Source organism: Pimephales promelas, chromosome 25 (assembly GCF_988280905.1).
Source record: "Pimephales promelas chromosome 25, fPimPro1.hap1.1, whole genome shotgun sequence".
Taxonomy (NCBI): Eukaryota; Metazoa; Chordata; class Actinopteri; order Cypriniformes; family Leuciscidae; genus Pimephales; species Pimephales promelas.
The window spans coordinates 13,093,695-13,118,198 of record NC_142793.1 but is presented as its reverse complement, the minus strand read 5'-3'; the positions used below and the strand labels follow the sequence as shown (position 1 = coordinate 13,118,198).

Sequence of the window (24,504 nt, the reverse complement as noted above, 5' to 3'; positions counted from 1 at the left end):
GAGATGCAGACACACCTCCCGCTTCCACCGTTTAAAAGTGACAGTAATGCGCGTCCACGTCTCTTAACAACATCCCCAGTTCTCAGGACTGGGACAATCTGCAGACATGGGGAACTGCACTGGGAACATGTGCGACCGGCCAAAGAACACTAACATCAAGTTCAGTTTACCCGCCGTGTGTTTCGTCTGGCAGTTGTCTATGATTATTCTCTTTGGGGTATTTGTGCGGTATAATGAGGAGTCAGACACGCACTGGGTTGACATCAGAAAGGAGAACAATATAACAAGTGATATTGAGAATGACTTCTACTACAGATATCCAAGTAAGTGCATCATTTAATGGATCAATCTATGATATATCAACAATAACAAAAATGTGTATATATACCTACTAAATTATTAACTTCTATTTTATATTTGTTGGTTAATGTCGTGGTGTCTTATAATATTATGCATCTGTCTGTCCTTTCTTAATAATCCAACAAATGCATCACTGTTCATTGATTGTGGTATTAATGTTTATCAGTTGCTTCATCTGTAAGCTTTTCTCTTGAAAACATGCACCTCCTTATATGCTCATGGGACTTTGGTACTGGGGGAGGTAGAGGGTTTTATATGCTCTTTGATTATGTAAGGATCAGTATCCATTGTCATCTTTTGAATCTTTGAAGGTGTGGTTGAATTTTTTTAGTCTTCTGGTCAGACTACCCACTGTTCTCCAACTATTTACGTTTTAAGTGTTGGATGACAGGTGGTGTATGAACTCGGACACAAACTATTGTTTGCGGACTGATCAGATGTCATTGGATGACATTGTTTTGTTTTGGCTGAGGTGTGAAGTCTTTTGGAGTTCATCTTCTATAGTCCACTTTCAGACCGGTTATGAAAATGTTTACTGATAGAGCAAGGTGGAGTGCTTGGTATAAACACAAGAGTGATGATGATCAGCTTAAATTCATGTTTGCTGTGTGAGATTTTATACCACTTAAAGGGATAGTTATTCCAAAAATGAAAATTCTGTCATTAATTATTCTCTCATCTCTCTCAAAACCTGTTAGAATCTTGTTACATTACATTTACATTTATTCATTTAGCTGACGCTTTTATCCAAAGCAACTTATAGTTGCTATATATGTCAGAGGTCTCATGCCTCTGGAGCAACTAGGGGTTAAGTGTCTTGCTCAGGGACCCATTGGTGTCTCACAGTGGATTCGAACCCGAGTCACTCACACCAAAGGCATGTGTCTTATCCACTGCGCCGTCACCACCTCTAGAACACAATTTCCACTTTGAAGCTTCAAATGTTTAGGCTGGCCTATATGAACTTTTTGAACCAGCTGAAAGTTCTAATCCATATTAACCTAGTGGTTTAGTCCAAGTTTTCTTTAACTTTTATATGATGAACCAATTCAAGTTAGGCTTTTTTATACATATAAATATTAATCAGCAAACATAAACAGAAGCTCAACCGAACCTGCTTGATGTGCGAAAATGAACCTCATTGGTTCTCGTCGAAGCTCAAACGTGATGTGTAACACGAGAATGAACCTCATTGGTTCTCGCCGAAGCTCAAACGTGATGTGTAACACGAGAATGAACCTCATTGGTTCTCGTAGAAGCTCAAACGTGATGTGTAACACGAGAATGAACCTCATTGGTTCTCGTAGAAGCTCAAACGTGATGTGTAACACGAGAATGAACCTCATTGGTTCTCGTAGAAGCTCAAACGTGATGTGTAACACGAGAATGAACCTTATTGGTTCTCGTAGAAGCTCAAACGTGATGTGTAACACGAGAATGAACCTCATTGGTTCTCGTAGAAGCTCAAACGTGATGTGTAACACGAGAATGAACCTCATTGGTTCTCGTCGAAGCTCAAACGTGATGTGTAACACGAGAATGAACCTCATTGGTTCTCGTAGAAGCTCAAACGTGATGTGTAACACGAGAATGAACCTCATTGGTTCTCGTAGAAGCTCAAACGTGATGTGTAACACGAGAATGAACCTCATTGGTTCTCGTAGAAGCTCAAACGTGATGTGTAACACAAGAATGAACCTCATTGGTTCTCGCAGAAGCTCAAATGTGATGCGTAACACGAGAATGAACCTCATTGGTTCTCGTAGAAGCTCAAACGTGATGTGTAACACAAGAATGAACCTCATTGGTTCTCGCAGAAGCTCAAATGTGATGCGTAACACGAGAATGAACCTCATTGGTTCTCGTAGAAGCTCAAACGTGATGTGTAACACAAGAATGAACCTCATTGGTTCTCGCAGAAGCTCAAATGTGATGCGTAACACGAGAATGAACCTCATTGGTTCTCGTAGAAGCTCAAACGTGATGTGTAACACAAGAATGAACCTCATTGGTTCTCGCAGAAGCTCAAACGTGATGTGTAACACAAGAATGAACCTCATTGGTTCTCGCAGAAGCTCAAATGTGATGCGTAACACGAGAATGAACCTCATTGGTTCTCGTAGAAGCTCAAACGTGATGCGTAACACAAGAATGAACCTCATTGGTTCTCGCAGAAGCTCAAACGTGATGCGTAACACGAGAATGAACCTCATTGGTTCTCGTAGAAGCTCAAATGTGATGTGTAACACAAGAATGAACCTCATTGGTTCTCGCAGAAGCTCAAACGTGATGTGTAACACAAGAATGAACCTCATTGGTTCTCGCAGAAGCTCAAACGTGATGTGTAACACAAGAATGAACCTCATTGGTTCTCGCAGAAGCTCAAACGTGATGCGAAACACGAGAATGAACCTCATTGGTTCTCGTAGAAGCTCAAACGTGATGTGTAACACGAGAATGAACCTCATTGGTTCTCATGTCAAGCGATGTTTGAGCTTCCGTTTACCACAACTGATGTGTGTGTTGATGAAATTTTAGATGTGAATAAAATCCTAAATTAAATCTGTTCATCATATAAACTAATGCGATCGAGTCTCATCAGAAAATGTGGACTAAACCGCTCAATTCATTCATATGATTACTTTTACGATCTCCTTATGAACCCTATGAAGCATCAAAGTGTCAGTTGTGTAGCTCTTAATGGAGGACCAAAAGCTCTCAATTTTCATCAAAAAGATCTTCATTTGTGTCCTGAAGATGAATAAAAGGGTTTGTTCACACCCACTACATCCGAATGAGCTACTTGGCACAGAAAATGTCTTTTGTGTACTGTGTACAACTTAGCAAGACTTGTAATATATCCAGGCAGGCAGCTTTTACTGTTGGAGTTCTGTTTGTCTTTGTTGTTGTTTTTATACCAACCTAAAACCTAGAGTTTTGCATCTCCTGCCTCATCGGTTGACAAGGTTTTCAAGGTGACGCTTCATATCAGGCTAGAATGAAAGGACAACCTTGCTAAATTAGCAAGAAGTGTTATCAGTTTCTGGGAGAGATTTCACGGTTACGATTGCCAGCCGGCTCTTTTTCTCTGTGGAAATAAGGGCTTGTTCAGAAACCACAGCCACTGTCTGTTTACATTAGCAGTTTTCTGTGGCGTTACGAGCATCGAGATGTCCTTGTAATGCATTTCTACCAGAACATTTTCCCAGTAACCAGCCCAGCCTGGTCCTGTTCTGAGAAACTGAAGTCTTATTACTTTTCATCTCTGCTACATTTTAGTCGAATTAGCTGCTGTTTTGACCTCAGTTATGTCACCAAAAGGCTCAGATTACAGTTTGTGACTTGCTAAAACACCATTGTCTGTAGTTCTCTGAGGGTGAATTAAGATACTTAAATGTTTTAACATCATACTTGTTCATAAATTTGGTTAGTATTACAATTTCATTTAGCTTTCTAAAGTTGGATGTGAAGTTTATGATGGTAACCTAAAATTATATACTATTAAATAAAAATAGTTTATATTGTAATTGAGATAATGTTTCTGAATATAAAGGTATTTTCTCGCACAGTAATATTTTACACACAACACCACCATTGAAAACTTTGAGGTCCGTAAGAGTTTTTTTTTCTAATTAATACTTTAATTCAGCAATGAATTAAATTGATCAAACGTAACCGTGAACACCGTTTCTTACAAAACAAATCGAATACATATTTACAATAAATGCTGTTCTTTTGAATTATTGAAAGAAGACTGAAAAAAATGTCGGTCTCCACAAAAATATTAACTGGTTTAAACGTCTATAACAAATGTTTCTTGAGCCGCAAATTAGCATATTAGAATGATTTCTGAAGGATCATGTGACCCTGAATACTGAAGTAATGATGTCGGACATCCATCTTAAAGGTTAAGGTTAAGGTTAAGGTTACTTTATTGTCCCCGGAGGGCAATTATTTGTACAGCCAGCAGAAAAAACACAAGGCACAACACGCAACATTACCACAAGGCATAAAACACACAGTCCCCAAAAATACATAGAAAAAAAAAATAAAGCTACACTGTGTAACTCTTTTAGTTTATTCTTAGCTAAAAACACTTAGTTCCTTCAAAAATATGTGCTCATTAATGTATATTTACTTCGTTCAAGTAATAAAGTATTCTCGTGAGTGTATAATATGCCATTGAAAATACATACGGGTAAGGGGTTCTAATGTCGGTCGCCATGTTGCCCCTCCATCTTGAAAGTACATTAGCCAAAGAGGGACATACCCGTTAATTCAAGCTTCGCCTTTCGCGTTTACGTTTGAGTTAACACTCATGGACGAGGTCGAACTGGAAGCCATGTTAATCTTGGACTACGTTGGCCACCGTAGGAGTTAAAACGAAATCGGAATTGAGAGGAACAGAAACTAATATTCACTGGATGGTCATATACTTTTTCACCGCTAGATGGGGGTAAAAATCACACAGTGTAGCTTTAATGGACCTAATCACCATAGACCAAATATTCAGATGTTTTTCAAACATTCTTGGTTTTTCCAATTCTGAATATGAAACAAACACCTGTTTCTATTTGACCGATTTCTTCTGATCCTCGCTATGATTTTGATTGACTGAATTGGAAATATTTAGTTTACATTTCCTGCAGGTTTCCAGGATGTTCATGTCATGATCTTCGTGGGCTTTGGGTTCCTCATGACCTTCCTGAAGCGCTATAGCTTTGGCGCCGTCGGATTCAACTTCCTGATTGCGGCTTTCGGCATCCAGTGGGCTCTTCTGATGCAAGGCTGGTTCCACTCTCTGGACCCAGCTGATGGAAAGATCAAGATCGGGATAGAAAAGTATGTTCTCTTTTATGAGTTATTGCAGTTGCCAAGGGGGGCAAAAAATGTGTATTTAAAACCAGAGACATTTATACTTCTAATTAATACTGATATCTAAATCTCTGCATCAGAATTAGCCGATTTGTTTGAGGATTTATTTAGAAAAGCCTCCGTTTTTGCATGTGAACTTAGAAAGACACTATACAGACAAACCAGTTTGCAGGTGGTGTCACTTCTCTTTTTGTTTTGCTTTTAAACAGTAATTAGAAAAACAGCCTGACCAAACTGGAAAGTGAAAGATCCTATTATGCAGATGCAGGCACCACTGTTTATTTTGTAATCAGCATCGTTTGCTACTATGTATGGACATGAAAAAGTTATAAAAATGCCACATTTATGGTCATTTAACACTTCACACTGAATTGGATGGCTTCAAGTTGACTGAAATCAAGGGTAATGTAAGTTCAGGGAGAAATGTTTCATTGAAGCGATGTCCCCTGTGCTCAGCTTGATCAATGCAGATTTCTGTGTGGCGGGGTGTCTGATCGCCTACGGGGCCGTGCTGGGGAAGGTCAGTCCCGTGCAGCTGTTGGTGATGACCCTGTTTGGGGTCACGGTGTTCGCTGTGGAAGAGAACATCATCCTGAGCGTCCTTCGTGTGAGTCTGATCGCTAGTGTATCAAAGATAATCTTCACCTAATATATTATTCAAGTGTTTTATACATTTACAATCACTGTAGTGTTCATGTGCGACACTCCAAGACGTGGTAAAATGTTAAAGGGTTAGTTCACCTAAAAATGAAAATTCTGTCAGTATTTACTCACCCGCATGTTGTTCCAACCCCGTAAGACCTTCGTTCATGTTCGGAACACGAATTAAGATATTTTTGATGAAATCTGAGAGCTGGATCACTCCTGCATACTAGTCCATAGGCTTCTTGAGGGATTGAAACTTGCTGGCCTCGAAAAGTTATTAAAGACATCGTTAAAATAGTCCAAGTGACTACAGTGGCTCAATCTTAACTTTACCAAATGACGAGAATACTTATTGTGCGCAAAAAAACAACAAAAACAATGATTTTATTTCAACTATTCATTTACTTCTCTCTCTGCCTCGAGTCAGGTTACTAGTTTAATAGTGTAAGCTTCTGTTATTGTACGTCACACGCATCACGCAGCGTCGTGACCATAGTGAGGCCAATAGTGAGCCAGCGTGTGACGTATCTCTACGCTATCACACTACGTTAATTGACTAGAGGCCCACAGAGAAGGAAATTAATAGTGAAATAAAGTCGTTATTTATGTTTGTTTTTTAGGCACAAAAAGTGTTCTCGTTGATTTATAAAGTTAAGATTGAGCAACTATTTTAACGATGTCTTTAATAACTTTTCGAGGCCGGCAAATTTCAATCTCTCAAAAAGCCTATGGACTAGTATGGAGGAGAGATCCAGCTCTCAGATTTCATCAAAAAATATCTTAATTCATGTACCGAAGATGAACGAAGGTCTTACGGGGTTGGAACAACATGAGGGTGAGTAAATACTGACAGAATTTTCATTTTTGGGTGAACTAACCCTTTAACATTTTACCACGTCTTGGAGTATCGCACATGAACACTACAGTGATTGTAAATGGTAAAAGGTGCTTTAAGCGATGTCGCATGTTTTTTTAGGCTCAAACATTTTTTGTCACATGCAGCAAACATCTCCTCACTATCCGCTAGCTGCCTGTCCCCTAAACACTATGTAAAAAAACGCGGTCTATGCAGACAACCCACGCTCCACAAATGGCAACAAAAACAAACTGCGGCAACCCGCTCCACCAAACGTAACAAACTGTTCCAGCCAATAACTGACAAGAAGGCCCTGGGGGTGGGGTTTGGGGGGTCAGTGTGCGGATGAGGAGGAGGGAGGGTCTATCTAGCCTCCGTCTTGTTTGAAAATACTTTAAACCTCAACAAGAACAAGTCACGTCACCCGACATCGCTTAGAGCACTTTTAACAAAAATGTACTGTTATTTGCTATTACATTGTTGGTGTAAATGAATAGGCTTGAACTTTGATGGAAAAACCCAACATACAGGACAATGGTGACACCAGAATAAAAATATTCATGATTCTGAAGCTGAAAACACAGAATTACATTGTATTTTAGATGAATATGCTTCCACTATTTCACAACTAGACGTATTTAAAATAATGTATAGGCCAGGCTTTTTACTGGTAACATTACATTTGTCATTATCATGACCCACAAATATTCCCCCATTGCATTATTATACATTACATTTAACTTTATATATGGTGGTTTAATGTTGTACTGACACTAAAACGTGATTAAACATTAAACTTGATTTTCTTCCTCACAGAAATGTAATTTTGGGTGAACTATACACATTACAAAGTCACTATACATGATGCATAGTGTTGCATGTTGGACATATTGTGACACGACACATTAATATATTATATTGATCAATGATTCAATCCCTGTTAGGCCAAAGACGCTGGCGGCTCCATGGTGATCCACACTTTTGGAGCTTATTATGGTCTGTCCATTTCATGGGTTTTGTATCGACCTGATTTGGAGAAGAGCAAACATATGAACGGGTCCGTCTACCACTCGGACGTGTTCGCCATGATTGGTAAGAGTCTTGTTGAGTTTAAGCTTGCATTATATTTTAGGATTCAACATGAAGCATTTTAGAGGGACTACCAGTTATTCTGTGTAGCTTAAACTAAAGCGGTTTATTGAAGGCTCAGACAGCGTTTACATTATCATTCTGGTGTTTTGTGCAGGAACCCTCTTCCTGTGGATGTTCTGGCCAAGTTTCAACTCTGCCATTGCTGACCATGGAGACGGTCAGCACAGAGCTGCCATCAACACATACCTTGCCTTGGCCTCAACCGTCCTCACGACAGTCGCAATCTCCAGCCTGTTCGAGAAAACTGGCAAACTAGACATGGTGACCATCATTTATTATTATTATATATATATTTTTTTTGGTAGACCTGATTCACTTATGCGTAAGATACGACTTAAAGAAGATCTAAAAAATCAAAGAAAAATTCAATTAAAGTCGATTCAATTCAATTTCTTTTTTTATTTTATGAAATAAATTTTCGAAATGTGATTTTCAGATATCAGCACGAGTGAGTTTGTGGTGTCACAGTGTCTTTTACGTCATATGATAATTCATTCTCCGAAAGAAGAACTAAAGTGACACGATTCGAGTTTAAACGGCAAAATACCAGAAGTGGAACCGGCAAACATTATTATTAGACCTTTATTAGACCTTTTTTTTCTTTATTAGACGCATTATTAGACCTTTTCTAAGGCGGCACAAATGGGCATTTGTTATAATATGTAATGTACGTAAGTATTTTACATTATGCATTTTAATAGTGTTGTTCAATAAAACCATGATATTAATTGCTTATGATACTTTATTTGAACCAATTATTATTGGTTACACATGCATTTTTAGTCATTTGAAAGCTAATTTTATCGTAACAAAAATGGTCCAATTAATCGGTGAAATAATCGACCAGTTACCAAAAATGATGTTCGACAGCCGTAGGGTAGTTTGTGACGTCTTTCAGTCGAATAAAGGACTGTTTTGTCATTGAAGATTTAAATATGGTGTTAAAATATCTGTATCAAAATATCTGTGTACTGTCTCGCGAGGTGTGTATCATTGTCATGAATTGGTTGAAGTAAGGGAGGAAGCAGGATCCAAGTGCAGACCACTTTAGTAACTAAACTTTAAACTTTACAAACTCGGGGACGGGGACCGAACAACCAACATCAAGAACTCCCAAACACTGGGCCAAACGAGCTAGACAGGATAACAAGAAGTCTTGGAATATCAATGGTGGTTGACCAATACATTTCTGTGATTGTCCAGTCAGTATTGCATATGCAGTGTGTACACGTACTGTGCACCAACACTTCTTGGATGGTTTCCCCCCACTTTGAGCACTGTGCATATGTGAATTTGAACCCAAGTCCTGCTAGAGGTTAAATGTCATGTTTTTTTTTCCGCTTCCAGGTTCACATCCAGAATTCCACGCTGGCAGGCGGAGTTGCCGTGGGAACAGCAGCCGAGTTTATGCTCATGCCATACGGTTCTTTGATTGTGGGTTTCTTCTGTGGCATTATTTCCACCATGGGTTACATTTTTATTTCGGTGAGTCTTACCTGTCAAGATGAATTGTTCCAGTTATTTCTTATTTACTTTAAACCATCTGTGTTTTTTCAAGTGTTTACCTGGATTCATTCAATCAAGAACACTTTGACAGTAAAAGCTTTGTCTTTGGTTATAGGGATACTTGGTTGTTCCAAACCTGTATGAATTTCTTTCTTCTGCTGAACACAAAAGAAGATTTTTTTTGAAGATTGTTGTTGACCAAACAGTTGATGGTAGCCATAGACACCCATAGAAATATTATGAAAGTCAATAGCTACTGTCAACTGTTTGGTCACCGACATTCTTCAAAATACTGTATGATCTTTTCTGTTCAGCAGAAGAATGAAATTCATACAGGTTTGGAACAACTTGACGATGAGTAAATGATGACCGAATTAAAATTTTTGGGCGAACTATCCGTTATGGTTGCATAAATCTCTCATTTGTCTCTTTTCCTCAGCCGTTCTTGGAGGAGAAGCTGAAGATTCAGGACACGTGTGGGATCCATAACCTGCACGCTATGCCAGGGGTCATTGGAGGAATCGTGGGCGCCATCTCTGCCGCTGCCGCCACCAGCACCGTTTATGGAGATTTAGGGTCAGTAAATAATAATAATAAATAAATAAAAAATACAATATATGTATTTCATGTAAGATATCATTTTCAGATTGCATTAGAATTAGAACAATAACCTTTAATAATAATACTTATTTTCTTAATAGTATTTACTATGAATAATGTTTATTATAATTAAATATCAACAATGATATTAAAAATAGTACTTCGTATCAATAATGGTATGTATTATAATTAAATAACATATTAATATTGAATACTAATATTAATGCTATTGATTTATAGTTGGATAATATACAAGAACAATTATTATTAGTAGTAGCAGTACTAGTCTTTTTTTAATCATATTAAATAATAATAATGTTAATATTAATAATGTATTATTAGAAGTAGTTTTATTTAAAAAAATGATTATATTGTGGCCAGTTAGTTCACTGGAATATTTGTCCATTTCAGGTTGGAAAACACATTTGACTTTACGGGAGCTATTGCGAAGCGGGTGCCCACTGTCCAGGGAGGATACCAGGCAGCCGGACTCTGCGTGGCCTTGTGTTTTGGAATCGGAGGCGGTATATTAGTTGGTAAGAGTCTTTAGAGAGATGAATCTATTTTCAGTGCATACTGTACAATACTATGCTTTTGAAAAGCTTGCGAATCTGAAGGGCTTTTGTTGCAATGGTTTGTTGTCGTGGCACAGGTGTGGTGCTGGTAACATTAAAACTAGAGAGGACAGTGTACGATGACATTTTGGTAGTCAGTCTACAAACACACCTGATCTTCAGCTAACGTGAATGGACCGGCGTATTAGATTTCAGTTTGTAATGGAAATGTCACATTTATCATGTTGACGTCGCTGTATTGTTCCACCAACAGGCCTGGTTCTGAAGCTGCCCATCTGGGGGGATCCTGCCGATGAAAACTGCTTTGAGGACGAGATCTATTGGGAGGTCAGACGAAAGTGTTTTTTTTTTTTTTTTTATTAAACTTTTTTTATTTATTTAAATGTTTCTTTTAAATATTTACAGAGACATTTTACAAGACCTCTGTGTCTCTCTCGGTCGATTCAAGATTAAATTGCTTTATTGGCATGGCGAAAATCTTTATCTAAAGCATTAATAATAACACTATACAATAAAAGAAATTAAAAGAAAATTGTAAAATATTTAACATGAAAATAAACATAGCATAAATCTATCTATCTGTGTATGTATATATAAATATGTATAATATATATACTGTGTATATATATATATATATATATATATATCAACTAAGAACATGTAATTATTTTCATTAATTTGAATTATTATTATCACTTAGTGAGTGCTTTTAAACATGAATTTCTGTGAACAATACAATCAAGTCAATAATAATACAATTAAGTTCTTTAAAAATTATTTACATTTTTAATTGAATTACTTAGCAATTAGCTTAGCTTATTAATTAGTTGATAGCTTTTCATTAAACTCACAAATCACCTGCAGTTCCATCACAAAATCGTTACTTCTGGTTGTTGATAACAAAGAATGCAATATTTCCTTTCTCTTTAAATTTTTATATCAACATAGTACAAGATTATACTCTACAAATCAATGTGATCAATGAGTTGGGTCAAAAGTAATCAAAAAGCAATCAGAAATGTAATGTAATGGATTACATTACTATATATGAATTTCTGTCATGTAATTTGGAATCATTAACCGACTACAATTTGTAATAAATCAAAATAAAACTTTTTAAAAAATTGTTTACCTGCATGTCATATGACCATTAACTGACATCAGAGAACAGTTAACTTACTTTTATTATTTAATTATTAAAGTGTGTGTGTATAAATATATATAATAGATACACACATTTTATAATTTGTGTAATATATAAATATATATTTCTTTCTTTACACTTCGTTGCAGGTTCCAGAGGATGAAGAAAGCATTCCTCCCATCGTAACCTACAACAACCACATGATCCCCAACAAACATGCAAACACGTGAGTACAGAAATAAAACTGTGAGCCCAACTTTAAAATGGGGCATGTCTTCATTTACTTTTACTTCAGTTAGTGGTTTATGTGAATTCTAGAGTAACATTTTATCTAATCCTATCCTATTACAATTTCTTGTCATACATAAAATATCCTCTATACATGAGGGCTTAGAATGTCAATAGAGGCATTGGTTAAAGTTCAGGATGCTTTTTGCACTTTTAGGGACATTTTTACACTAAAAATTGTAATAATTTAAATGTAACAATTGTTTAAAGCTTAATTATGAAAATGCTAGGCATACTAACAGCCATTGAACTGAAAATGCACAGTGAATTAATACATAAATTAGTTATCTTTATCATAATAAAATGAATAATAATAATTCATATTATTATTCAAATATAAGTTACATTTATTTTATTAAAAGAAAGATTGAAAGAGAACGTTGATGCATAGTATTTCTATGCTGCCATCTCAGATCATGTGATCTCTCCACCACAAGGTGGCGCTTGATGACCGCGTTTAGTTTCGGACCAGCAAAACCAAACAGAAAGCTGAAAGTAACACAGTTTCTCATACAGGACAGAGACAAACTTCGTGGAGCAGCACTAACACATGAAGTCAGATCCGTGTCACTGGGACAAACATCTGCGTTCCTGCTGCTTTCCCTGAAGACAGCAAGATTCACTACCGGCCAAACATTAGAAAGAAGCCATAAAGCACAGATCCACAACATCTCTATGAAACAGAATGCTTTTATTTTGATCAAATTTGCAGATCCAAATAACTACTTAACATATTTGCATATCAAAAAGATTAACAGATTAATCAGAATTATAAAATGAAAAATACATTTAAAAAAAGGGAATGATTCTAGATTAAAGTGACTTTCCTGTGAATGTGTTCAGAGAAAATGTGACCAAAAAACCCACAACCTCTAAACCTCCAAGCTGTTACATTTTTAATGAAATTAATTTTACAGTTGTTCATTTAAGCATTGTTATTCAAGCATTTTTGGTCATTATGATTTTATAAGATTCTAAAAATGTTGGTCCTAAAATTGTTGGTGTCACAAATAAAATCTATAATCTTTTATTTATAGACCCAATCATTTTCATGTCCATGTCAATCAGCATGCCTGCATAACATCTCTAAATCAAATGTTTGTCATTTTCTCTTAATGCTTTAACAAATTTGACCAAACAGTGGCAACAATGTGCAGTAGGCCTATGTAAATATTCCTAAATGGTTTGTCTTGTCTCTAATAATGTAACATCTTTCAGTGTGTTATCTTTATTGTAAAAAAATAAATAAACTAACTGTCTAATACCAGAAACTTTTTTTTTTTTTTGAAGAAGAAGAAGAAGAAATCTGATTCAAAGCACATTTGTAGGTGGTTTTGAAATGTGTTAACACTCAGACATTTACATGCGTCCGATTCTAGACATTCTCTGGCTGCACAAATAAATTTTTAAATGGTGTTTAACTAGTGCCAAAATTGAACCTAGGCTCTCTTTATGTATCTACCCGAGTCAAAATTTCGTGTAAAAGCATATTAGAATGGAAACGCCACTTAAGATGTGCAGTTTTCCGTTTTAGGTAAAAAAAAAAAAAAAAGCCTTTAGCATGATAGCGTCAAAATAACTGTGTTAACTGTGCTCGAAGTATCACCACAGCCTCTATGCATGAGCTTGAGCTTTGAATTTGTGAATATGGAATTTATATTGGGGGCTTTCCATCTGCATTCGGAGGTCGACTACTTTTGACTGACAAAATTCCAGCCACCGGAAACACTGACTGATAAAGTGAGTCGTACAAAACCTTTCTTTTTACTAACTTTATGTACACACAAACAATCAATTTAATGTAGAGGCCCTGGTGATACTTCGAGCACAGTTTTATGTTGTGTTAGCCTTCGTAGTGTTTTAAAAATAGCAATTTTGTTGCCATCATAGAAGTGCCCCATGCACTCCCTTCAAAAGGCATTTTTACCTAAAACGAAAATACGGAAAATCTTAAAAGCGGCGTTTACATTCTAGTTATGCTTTTACCTAAACTTTGACTCGGGTAGATAAACAAAAAGAACCAAGTTTCAATTTTGGCAAGACAGTTACCCTTTAAAGCTGAGTTCTGTAACTTTTGATACGTTGGATATTGAAGTCAATCTGACGTCGGGTTCTGACGTCAACCCAACTTTACTGAGCCCTAACCTACATAACCACAAAGAAATAAATAATTTATTAAATAAATAAAATGTGTTTCATGTGAAAATTTACAAGTTAGTATTATTTTGCAATAGTAATTCAAGTTAATAAATTTCTGACAACAGTAGGTTACATCAATGATAGCTCAGGTAGAAGAAAATCTTACAAAATCAGGTTCCCACTTTTTGCAATGTACTCTATAAATGATAAATTATAACTTGTGAACACAAATGTTATAGATAACCTGCTGCAACGTGTGTAGGCCCTAACCTTAAACATTTTAGAACGGCATAATATAGGCTAATAAACATCTGTTTTACTTCAAGATATGTTATACATTTTAACAAGGCATGCTGCAAAATATAACTGAACTAAATTTAAACAATTGAAAATTGAAATGCGTTTTCACTTCATATACTAGTTTAGCCTCATGCGTGAATCTGGTGGTATAGACCACGAGTCCACCAAAAAAAATTTAAAAAAAACTTAATAAAAATAATTCAATTTCAACAAAACATTCAGGGAATTTTGAACATTCTGGTCAAGGGGTATATCTGCTAGAAATACGTTTGAGAATAAATCGCTTAAAAGAGAAAAACATATGGTGCCATGTAATTGCCCATATGGTTAATCCGCCTATGTTATACCAGTCTACCAGCTTCTCAGGGCACTTGAAGAGCGAGATGATGCACCACCTCAATTTTTCATGCATCCGTTTGGAAAGCCTCATCACTTCTGTTTTTTTTTTTTTTTTTTTTTTTATGTAAAAAACCTGTTAAATATGAATGTATTATTCAATCGTTTCTCCTTAGAACCTTTATGGCATAAAGTGTCTTTAAAATGGAGTCAAGAACCCGTACGTTTTGTTCTAAGAAAGTGCTCTTGTTGAAATACAGTTTCATCCACTGAGCGCTAGAATGTCCTGCTGTGTAAACTTTGTTTTGACCCTTTGATTCTGGTCCTTTTTGGCCAGTGACCATCTTGATGTCACTTGTTCACTCATGGTGCCCATCAGGGTGAAAGGTCATGACCTTTGCTTGTCTGGGGTCGATTGGTTGATGAAAGAGGTGATGATGCCACATGTTTGTCTCATTAAACACAAGACCAAACAGATATCTGGATGTTGGAGGTCAAAGGGCAGAGGAATGCAGTATAAGACATTAGAAATTCAAACAGCATATTATTATTAGTCCTTTTTATTATTATTATATTCAAAATATTTATCAGAAAATTAGTATGATTTCTGAGGGATCATGACACTGAAGACTGGAGTAATGATGCTGAAAGGAATGAATTATAAAATCTATTCAAATATAAAAGTTATTTTAATTTGTAAAAAAGAATACACTCTAAAAGGGCAGGGTCTTTTTTTTAACCCAAATTTGGGTCAAATATGGACAAACCAGCCATTGGGTTGTATTTTTAATTGAAATGTTTAACCCAACCATTGTTTTTGTCCATATTTGACCCAAATTTGGGTTAAAACAACCTAGTGTATTTAACAATACTTCTGTTTTTACTGTATTTTTGATTAAATGAATGCAGCCTTGGTTGAGCATAATAATCCTCTTCCAAAAACCTTTTAAAAAAGTAATGTTTCAAAAGTTTTTATTATATTAAATGCGGAACATTGGTTTTTGAAATGAATGAAACCTAAAAACATCCAAAAGTTTGGAGAATTGAATAAATTTGGTTTTTGTTTTGAAATGTTTTAATCAGAAGGTTTATTCTTAAATGCTTTGTAGACGCATAAGAGCTACATTGTTGCATTAAAATATACAGTTATAAAGTAAAAAAAGAAAGCTTTTTTTTTGTTTTTAAAGTAATGAAGAGGATAAGTTATTGATGAAAAAAGCTAACAAATGCCCAGCACGCCAACTCTCTCCAGATGTTGGTCCCTACACAACTCTCGTTCAAATTTGTGTCGTTTCACAGTTTCAAACACGGTAAAACATTTCATCAAACTGTCTTCCTGTCTGTGTCCATGAACGCAAGCCTTTAATTCCCCCCTCTCTGGGAAGTCAGCATGTGACATACTTAGATCTTCGCTCCCATCTCGTCAAAGGACGTGAGGAACAAACAAACGGTCCAATTAACTGCTTTGGGACCCTGCAGAGGGAAGCGGGAAACCCCCTCCTTTCTATTTGCACTCACACACCCCTTCTCCACCTTCTCAGCATTCAGAGCCCTTGCTCTCATTCTCTCGTCCCTGCAGGCCTTTCGCGGCTAATGTATATTCATTTACCACTTAAAGGACGGACACAGCACCCTGTTAAAACTAAATCAAGCTCCATTCATGACATGATCCTTTTCGCCAGGCTCAAAGGGCCCCGGTCTCAGGGGGGCCGTGACCCTGAAGACGCAGAGAAGGGTAGAGCGAGGGAGGGAGGGGTGGGATTGATCCTATAGCCCCCTAAAAAAGACAGCAGTGTCTGCCTCTGGTGATTAAGCCGGCCAATGGCGGACACGGCGAGGCCAACGGCGGGAATTTAGAGGAGGCGTGCTGGAGATTAAAATATGTCACGCCCATTCAGAGGCGCTGGGATAAAGGAATAAAGGAGCGTTATAGGAGGGAATGAAGGGATAGTGGGACGAGGTCTTTTCACGGCTGATGACTGATTGCACGTCTTTTGATTGACAGCCTGTGTGGAGCTGAAGGGTGGGAAAGTTCTGGGTGGGGTTGATGTTGAGCTGTGAGAAATGAAGGTTAGGACATTGTGTGTGTGAGAAGAGAGGCTTTGGTGAGAATCTCCACGCCGGTAAATGATCTGTGACCGTTACAGACGCTCAGAAAATTACGAATAAATGTTTTACCAAGATTAGAAAGGATCATGTGGAATTAAACGTGGGCATTATGGCCCTGAAATGTGTTAACCACACATTAAAACGTCATTTATTGCAGTTAATAATATATGTAAACTAATATATGTAAATTTATATTATATATATATATATAATAAACATATTAATTTAAAGATATTGTAAAATCAAATTAAACTGCTTTTGAAAACAATAGCGCAATAGTCTACGTGTCTACAAAATAGAAAAATTGTGAAAAGGGTGATTTATTGCACATGTGTATAACATATTAGACCTTATGTAGCCCCGCCCCTATTTTAGCGACGCGCTCGTTGTCTTGACTTACGGTGTGTATTTTCACAGCGATTTTGGTACGAATGAACTGCTCGTAAAAAAATTTCCCGGTCGATATTTGTTAAGACATCTACTTTACAATGCTTATGATAAACATTACAATGCTCATGATAACTTTTGTTAACTTCACAATAAGTAAATCCACTTCACCAGCTAATTACTCCTCGACAGCGACGCCATAGAAATATACAGAGCGACCGCGAAACCGGAAGTTCAAAGACAATATAATAAAGATGACGGCGCCCATGTTTCTCTGGTGCATAAGGTCTATAGGTGCTTAGTGTTTCTTTACAAAGTGACATCGCCATCTACTGGCCTGATATTATAAATACAGCATTTTTTGTCGTTTTCGTGGAAACATGTTAACGCGATCATTTTGACTTTTGACAGACGTTGCTTAGCAACACGCCCCCTTTCCTCGGATTTCTCCTCTGGGATGTCGGACAACTGTGAGGACACCGAGCAAGAATTCCATTTCGGAATTCAAAATGGCTGCCCCCTGTGTGACTTTTATGAATTGTTTTCATTGTTTTTGAACCGCTTTGGTATTTTAAATGACAATTGTAATCATTCGTATTACTGCGTCCCCTGTAGGTATGGGAATCGGTTGTTGTGAGTGTAATATACTAATGTTGCTAGCGTTGCTAACAGAAGATTAACATGAAAAACATAAAGTGAACATTTTCAAGTTCAATTGGCTGCGTTTTGATAAGGTGTAGTCATAATATTTTTTTTTTTAATGTAAGTGCCTGGTACTCGGCAAGTGCTACCATTACAACAGCTTTCCGGGTGGCGTACTTTTTTTTTTCCGACACGCAAAACATAATAGAACGCTTGAAGGACGTGACGTCATATCCGAGGTCCGAATCGGTTCGCTGGCAATAATAGAACGCACTGTTAAGCCGTGTCCTGTTTCTTTTTACAAATTGACATCGCCATCTACTGGCCTGGCATGAATAATACAGTGTATTTAGTTGTTTTCACAGATTTGTGTGAACAGGGATTGTTTTGACAACGTTGTTGTCTGTACATGAAAACGCAAGGGAAAAACGTTTCCATTTTTATGACATCGTTGTTGTGTAAACATATCCTTAGTGTCCAAATACTTTTTGGAGTGCCTTGATGTAGAATCATTATAGAAATTTGTGTATGTTATTTATTTAACTTTGCCTTTAACGTTTTAATCGTACGATTCCAATATTTTCCGCTGTATTTCTGCTGGTCTAATGTGTAGGAACCCAGTAAGATTGTGAGGTCATGAGTGTTTCTGTGCTCTACACTCATAAAGCATCCTGTAAATCCAGACACAGCTCCATAAACACGTTTACAAAGCCGCCGAACTGTCTTTCCCTGTCTTCGGTCTGAGCCATTTGTTTGAATTAGTTTCATTGAGGATTCTGTAAGTATTATGGGATGTTGGTGTAAATCTCATTCAGGAAAAGCAGCAGTAAAACCTTTTAATGATCGCTGGCCCACACTCTTAGAAAAAAGGGTTCATTGGGGCTCTATATATGAAGCATGGGGTTCTTTACTCAACTCCAAAGAACCTTTTATGCTAAAAAAAGGTTCTATAATGACAAGAAAGAACCTTTTGGCACAAACTTATTCATTCATATATTACATTATTCTGCAACATTTTGTAGTTGAAATTAAATTATTGTTTATTAAACTGTTAATAACTGTCACAATTTAATCATGCTGATTTTTGGAGCAGAAAAACTCTTCGTGTGATATTGATTAACTACATAAAATTATATAAATATTAGGGCTGTGCAAAAGTTAATTGCGATTAATCGCATCCAAAATAAAAGTCTGTGTTTACATAGTATATTTGTGTGTGCTGTATATAATTATTTTGTATATATAAATACACACACATGCATGTATATATTTAAGAAAATGTGTTATTCCTATATAAAATATTTATATTTATATAATATAGATTATGTATTTATATATATATACAGAATTAAGCGCAAATAATTCTTAAATATATACATGCATGCATAGGTATTTATATATACAAAATAATTATATACAGCACACTCAAATATATTATGTAAAACAGACTTTTATTTTGGATGCGATTAATCGCAATTAACTTTTGCACAGCCCTAATAAATATATACATTTTCTAACCCCCATATCTTGAATTTTTTGATCATTCACATGCATTTATATATACATTTTAGGGTCTTGATGTTTGTCAATAATATGAAATATTTAATCCGGAAAGGACAAAACAAATGATAATGAATGAACCCAAAAGGTTCCATATAGAACCTTTTTCCTGGTTACACAGAACCCTAAAGGGTTCTTATTATTGAACCCTTAAAAGGGGTTCTGTATAGAACCTTTTAGGGGATTCAAATACGTAGCGCTGATAGAACCTTTTAAGGTTCTATATATATATATAACCTTTTCTTCTAAGAGTGATGCATGTTAGGATGCAACTCTTCAGTAAAATAAATAGCGTTAGTTTTATATAATATTTTTTATATATTTTTTTTCTGTGGTTTCTAGTGATGGACCAGTATATCGACCAGCCTGATGTCAATATTTGTGTATTTATCAGCATCAGCTGATAACATTCATCCAATCAACACAACCAGACTCAATTTCCAGCATCATTATTCCAGTCATGATCCTTCAGTAATCATCCTAATATGCCGATTTGCTGATCAAGCTACATTTATTATTATTATTATCAATGTTGAAAACAGTTCAGTGCTGCTTCATATTTTTTGCGAAAACCATGATACGTTGACTAGAAAGTTCAAAAGAACAGTATTTATTTATTAGAAATCTAAATCTTTTGTGACATTATAAATGTCTGTCACTTGAATGCGTTCTTGCTGAATAAAAGGATTAATTTCTGAATATTATTATCTACACTTTTGATTGTTTCATAATCAGAGGCGTTGCTCGATTTATTTGTTTATTTGTACAATGGCCTCCTTCTGAACCCCCCTCCCCCCACTCCCACCTGTCATAATTGGCGACCCGCCGCCGGCTGTGCGCCTCGCACACTCCAGGTATCCGGTGACTCAAAGGGTCGGTGAGTGGCCCTGTCAGCACACCGCGGTGAGGAACAAGAGATTAACCCTAATCCAATCCACTCAATCCTTCTCCTGCGTTCCTCTCGCTGTTCCCTCAACCTGGAGGAGGAGCCGTGGCTTTCAGGTCAGCGTTGGAATCTCTGGCCTGAATGGAAGCCCACCGGGGAAAAAAGCCCTCGCTTCAGTGCGGTGAGCGCGGCTGGTTGGCTTCTGAATGGCTCTCTGTGACAAAGGGTCTCTTTCACAGGATAAATGAAGAGGATGCCACTGCAGATGTCTGAGACGTCTCTGTTAGCGTCTGACTGACGCGAGACTGCACGCTCGGCTCTCCGGCACCTGTGTGAGAGTGTGTTGAGTCCTCTGACCTGAAGATGGAGTGAGGCCATGTTTCTCATCAGGCTCTGTGAGATCTCAGCACACACACTAACGTTTGAGGGCATCGCCTGTGTAATATATGTGTGGCAAGACTCCCATAGTCCACAGCCATATTAGGTTTAGTGGAAGGAGATACTTTGTTATAGTCCTGTACTTATTACTGTACATTTACCGGGTAATAACCCTTGAATATTGCTTAACCCATGTAGTTACAGTGTTTTCTTAGGTAAGTACACACTCATACTGTAAAATAAAGAGCAGCCATTACATTTATAGTGAATCTTCACCAAATATTGTATTTGTTATGTATGTGTATACTGCATTCATTATTGCATTTATTATTTAATTTTTTTGGCTTAAAATGCTTTTAGTGAATTTTTAATAGATAATCAACCAAGCTGAAGGTGAATTTCCGGGGGGTTTTGAACAACTAATAGGCGAGTTAAGAATGTATGCCTATAATTTATAAATACTAAGAAGAATGCAGAAGATCACTAGTGATAATAATAGATGTCTAAAAAATTTAATAAAAAAATGGCAAAACCACTGTAAAAAAATATTGTTGGTTTAATTTAAAAAATGAAGTAACCTGGTTGCCTTAACTTTAAGTTCATTGAAATTGAAAAATTGAGTTAATACAATGAAGGAGATTGATTTTTATAATCAGAAACTCAAAATATTATGTTATCTGAACCACATAAATTATCTAAGTTGATTTGACAGACGAAAAAACGTTATGATAATAAATCATAATTTTTTTACAGTGTGATTTCTTCTAAGATTTCTTAATTTTTAATAGCCTATTAAAAACACCTTAAAATAGCCTTAAAAAAGTACGTAACCTGGTTGCCTTAAAATTTTAAGTTCGTTGAAATGGAAAAAGTGAGTTAATACAATGAAGGAGATTGATTTATTCATCGGAAAGTCAAAATATTATGTTATCTGAACTAAATAAATTATTTAAGTTGATTTGACAAAAGAAAAAAATGTTGTGATTATTACTAATCATGAATAGATTTTTTTACAGTAATTTTTCAAAACATTAATTTGTTTTTAAATGTATCCTACTATCAAAATACTTTTAATTAAAAATTCAGATAATTTAATACTTCTACTACTAATAATATTAATAAATGATAAATAGATAAACATTCATTTTTAAAAATTACGTTAATTTAAAAATGGGTGCCCTAATATCGTAGATAAATGCAAAAATATCAAATAATACAATAAGATTACAATATTAATAATATTTCAAAAAAGAATTTAGAGATATTTATTTTTCTTAATATCTTTAAATATTTAAATCAAAACAATCAGATAATTGAATAATAATAATTTTTCAAATGTTTAAATGTTCTATCTTAACATCAAAATACGCGGATAAATTTGTTACAAAACTTTCCTAAAACATCTGTATTTTTCCTGAATGCTGTACATTTTTAAACTGTGTCAAATTAGAATATTGAATAATCGTTACATTATTTTCAAAAATGCGTAAAACAAGAGTCCGATGTAATATTTTTTTAACACACTCACTGCTTTGCAAAACTAATCGTTAATTTTACAATAGTAATCATGCCATGAATAAAGGTCTCTGTTTTCCCATATACCGTGTCAGTGTGTGTTTGTGTATGCTGATCACACTCCTGGTGTCTGGCCCCCCGTGCCCCAGTCAGAGGCCTGAGGTGGGGCGTCTCACTCACACTTTGGGATATATGGGTACCACATTGTCCCAAACATGTCTCCGCTCTCCTCCCTATCCTCTAGGACTGTCTGGATGTGTTTTCCCAGACAGCCACCCTCCCTACAGGGGCTGAGAGAACCGTGACCCCCTGTGTGAGCACAGGCTTCCAGACAGCAGGGGTCAGAGGTCAACACCAGCTGTCACTTCACCCCACTGCTGCATTATAGTCCTGATTAAGGGATGGAGGAATGCAGACGTACATTCCTCGGGACGTCTCATCAGAGAGAGACAATACTGCAAGTCAACAAATAAGCATGTTAAAACTTCATGAAGAAACATACAAATGTAACGTTTTCATGATTAATAGAAATGTGCTTTCATTATGAATTGAAATGTCTTTTTTATAAAGTATGTTTCAAATGTAGACATAAAATTAAAATCTGATTTGTTCATTTTGTGATATGAAAGAGCTTTGAAAGCATGTTTGCTCTGTGAAGAGACGGATGACCTTGAGCTGAAGTTCAAGTCCAAAGTCATTCAGTTGTCTGACAAATTACAATTACACAAATGTGTGTTGTTGGTTTTAAACATCTTGTACATATATTGAAATACTTTTTGTGAATTCTATCAAAACTAAAATTCATGTCAGCATATTTTCCCTATGTAAAGAAGAATTTTAAACATGCGGGGCAAAAGTATTTTCCATAAATGTGAAGTTGGGGCAAGTTGTCACATTAAAGCATGTTTAAGAGTTGTTTATTCAGTTTATCAGTTACAATATTTCTTGACCAGATTGATATGTTTCCTTTCACACTCCTGAGTTGTTTTGTGTTTTATGATTGTTGGTTGAATATATATATATATAAAAAATATTTCCTGGGCTTTAACGGCGAAAATGTCCAGCTTTTTTGGTAACACTAAACAATAAGGTTCATTAGTTAAAATTAGTTAATGAAACTAACAATGAGCAAAACATTTGTTACAGTATGTATTCATCTTTGTCAATGTTAGTTTATAAAAATACAGATGTTCATTGTTTACTGTAAACAAATATTGTTGGTTTAACTTAAAAAATGAAGCAACCTGGTTGCCTCAAAATTTTAAGTTGATTGAAATGGAAAAAGTGAGTTAATACAATGAAGGAGATTGATTTAATCATCAGAAACTCAAAATAATAAGTTATCTGAGCTAAATAAATTATTTAAGTTGATTTGAAACAAAGAAAAAATGTTGTGATAACAAATCTTGATTTTAATAATGTATTAGTAAATGTTGAAATTAATGTTAACTACGATTAATAAATGCTGAAGAAGTATTATTCGTTCTTAGTTCATGTTAACTAATGAACCTTGTTGTATGCCACCGCTTTTTCTTCATGCATGGCAAGACCTTATCTGTGCAGAAAATGCTAACCCGACCTGGAGAATACTCTGTGTGACAACTAGCCCCGGTCTCCCTCACACGAGCTGAATTCAGCGCGTTTTAAAAAACGTAACTTAGGCTATTTCCTTTTAATGAAATCCTACTTTTTCCCCCTTATAATTTTTCCCTTTGAATTTAACTTTATTTTTTTCTTCATTCTATTTCACTTGGTTAGCAATAAGTTGGAAAAATAATGTTTCGATGTTTTAGCAACACGATCATCTGAAATGTGGAATACCTAAAGTTTTAACATCGATTTTTTCGTTCTCTAAATACATCATGCTTCTCTAATCCTTCAGATATAGTCTTTTTGTTTAACGAAAAAAATGCTTAAGATCTGTTTTTAGGACAATTGTTGCACTTTTTCGTACAATATAGCTAAGCTTCTTAAATGTAATGCTGATTAAAGAATTTAATACAGATTCAAACGAAAACTAATAAAAACAACAACGTCCAGAGAAAGATAAAATATAGCCTACCTTTTTACGCATAATCTGTAAACACGCTGATTTGATAGTTCATTTAGTTGGTTTTAACGGTTAGATTTTTTTATTTTTTTTAATAGACAAAGGTGTTTTGTGTTGAACGCAGATGAACGTTTAACAATTAATCCATTTCAAACAAAATAACCCCTCACATTTTCAACCTTTCTCTGTCTTTGTTTTGGA

General features: G+C 35.8%; 1 protein-coding gene and 1 long non-coding RNA gene across 2 annotated transcripts; both read left to right on the top strand.

The window, feature by feature from the left end:
- Positions 1-13,031, top strand: rhcgb (Rh family C glycoprotein b). Its single transcript, XM_039657038.2, has 11 exons — positions 1-323; positions 5,010-5,202; positions 5,692-5,842; positions 7,681-7,828; positions 7,983-8,149; positions 9,236-9,373; positions 9,834-9,970; positions 10,406-10,530; positions 10,823-10,896; positions 11,863-11,939; positions 12,518-13,031. The coding sequence occupies exons 1-11, from the start codon at positions 107-109 to the stop codon at positions 12,546-12,548; spliced, it is 1,458 nt and encodes a 485-aa protein (XP_039512972.2). The 5' UTR covers positions 1-106; the 3' UTR covers positions 12,549-13,031.
- A 492-nt stretch (positions 13,032-13,523) lies between these two features.
- On the top strand, positions 13,524-23,372 carry LOC120468306 (uncharacterized). Its single transcript, XR_016150626.1, has 3 exons — positions 13,524-13,741; positions 20,600-20,755; positions 22,498-23,372. It is a non-coding gene; the product is annotated as an uncharacterized LOC120468306 (long non-coding RNA).
- Positions 23,373-24,504: the final 1,132 nt, after the last annotated feature.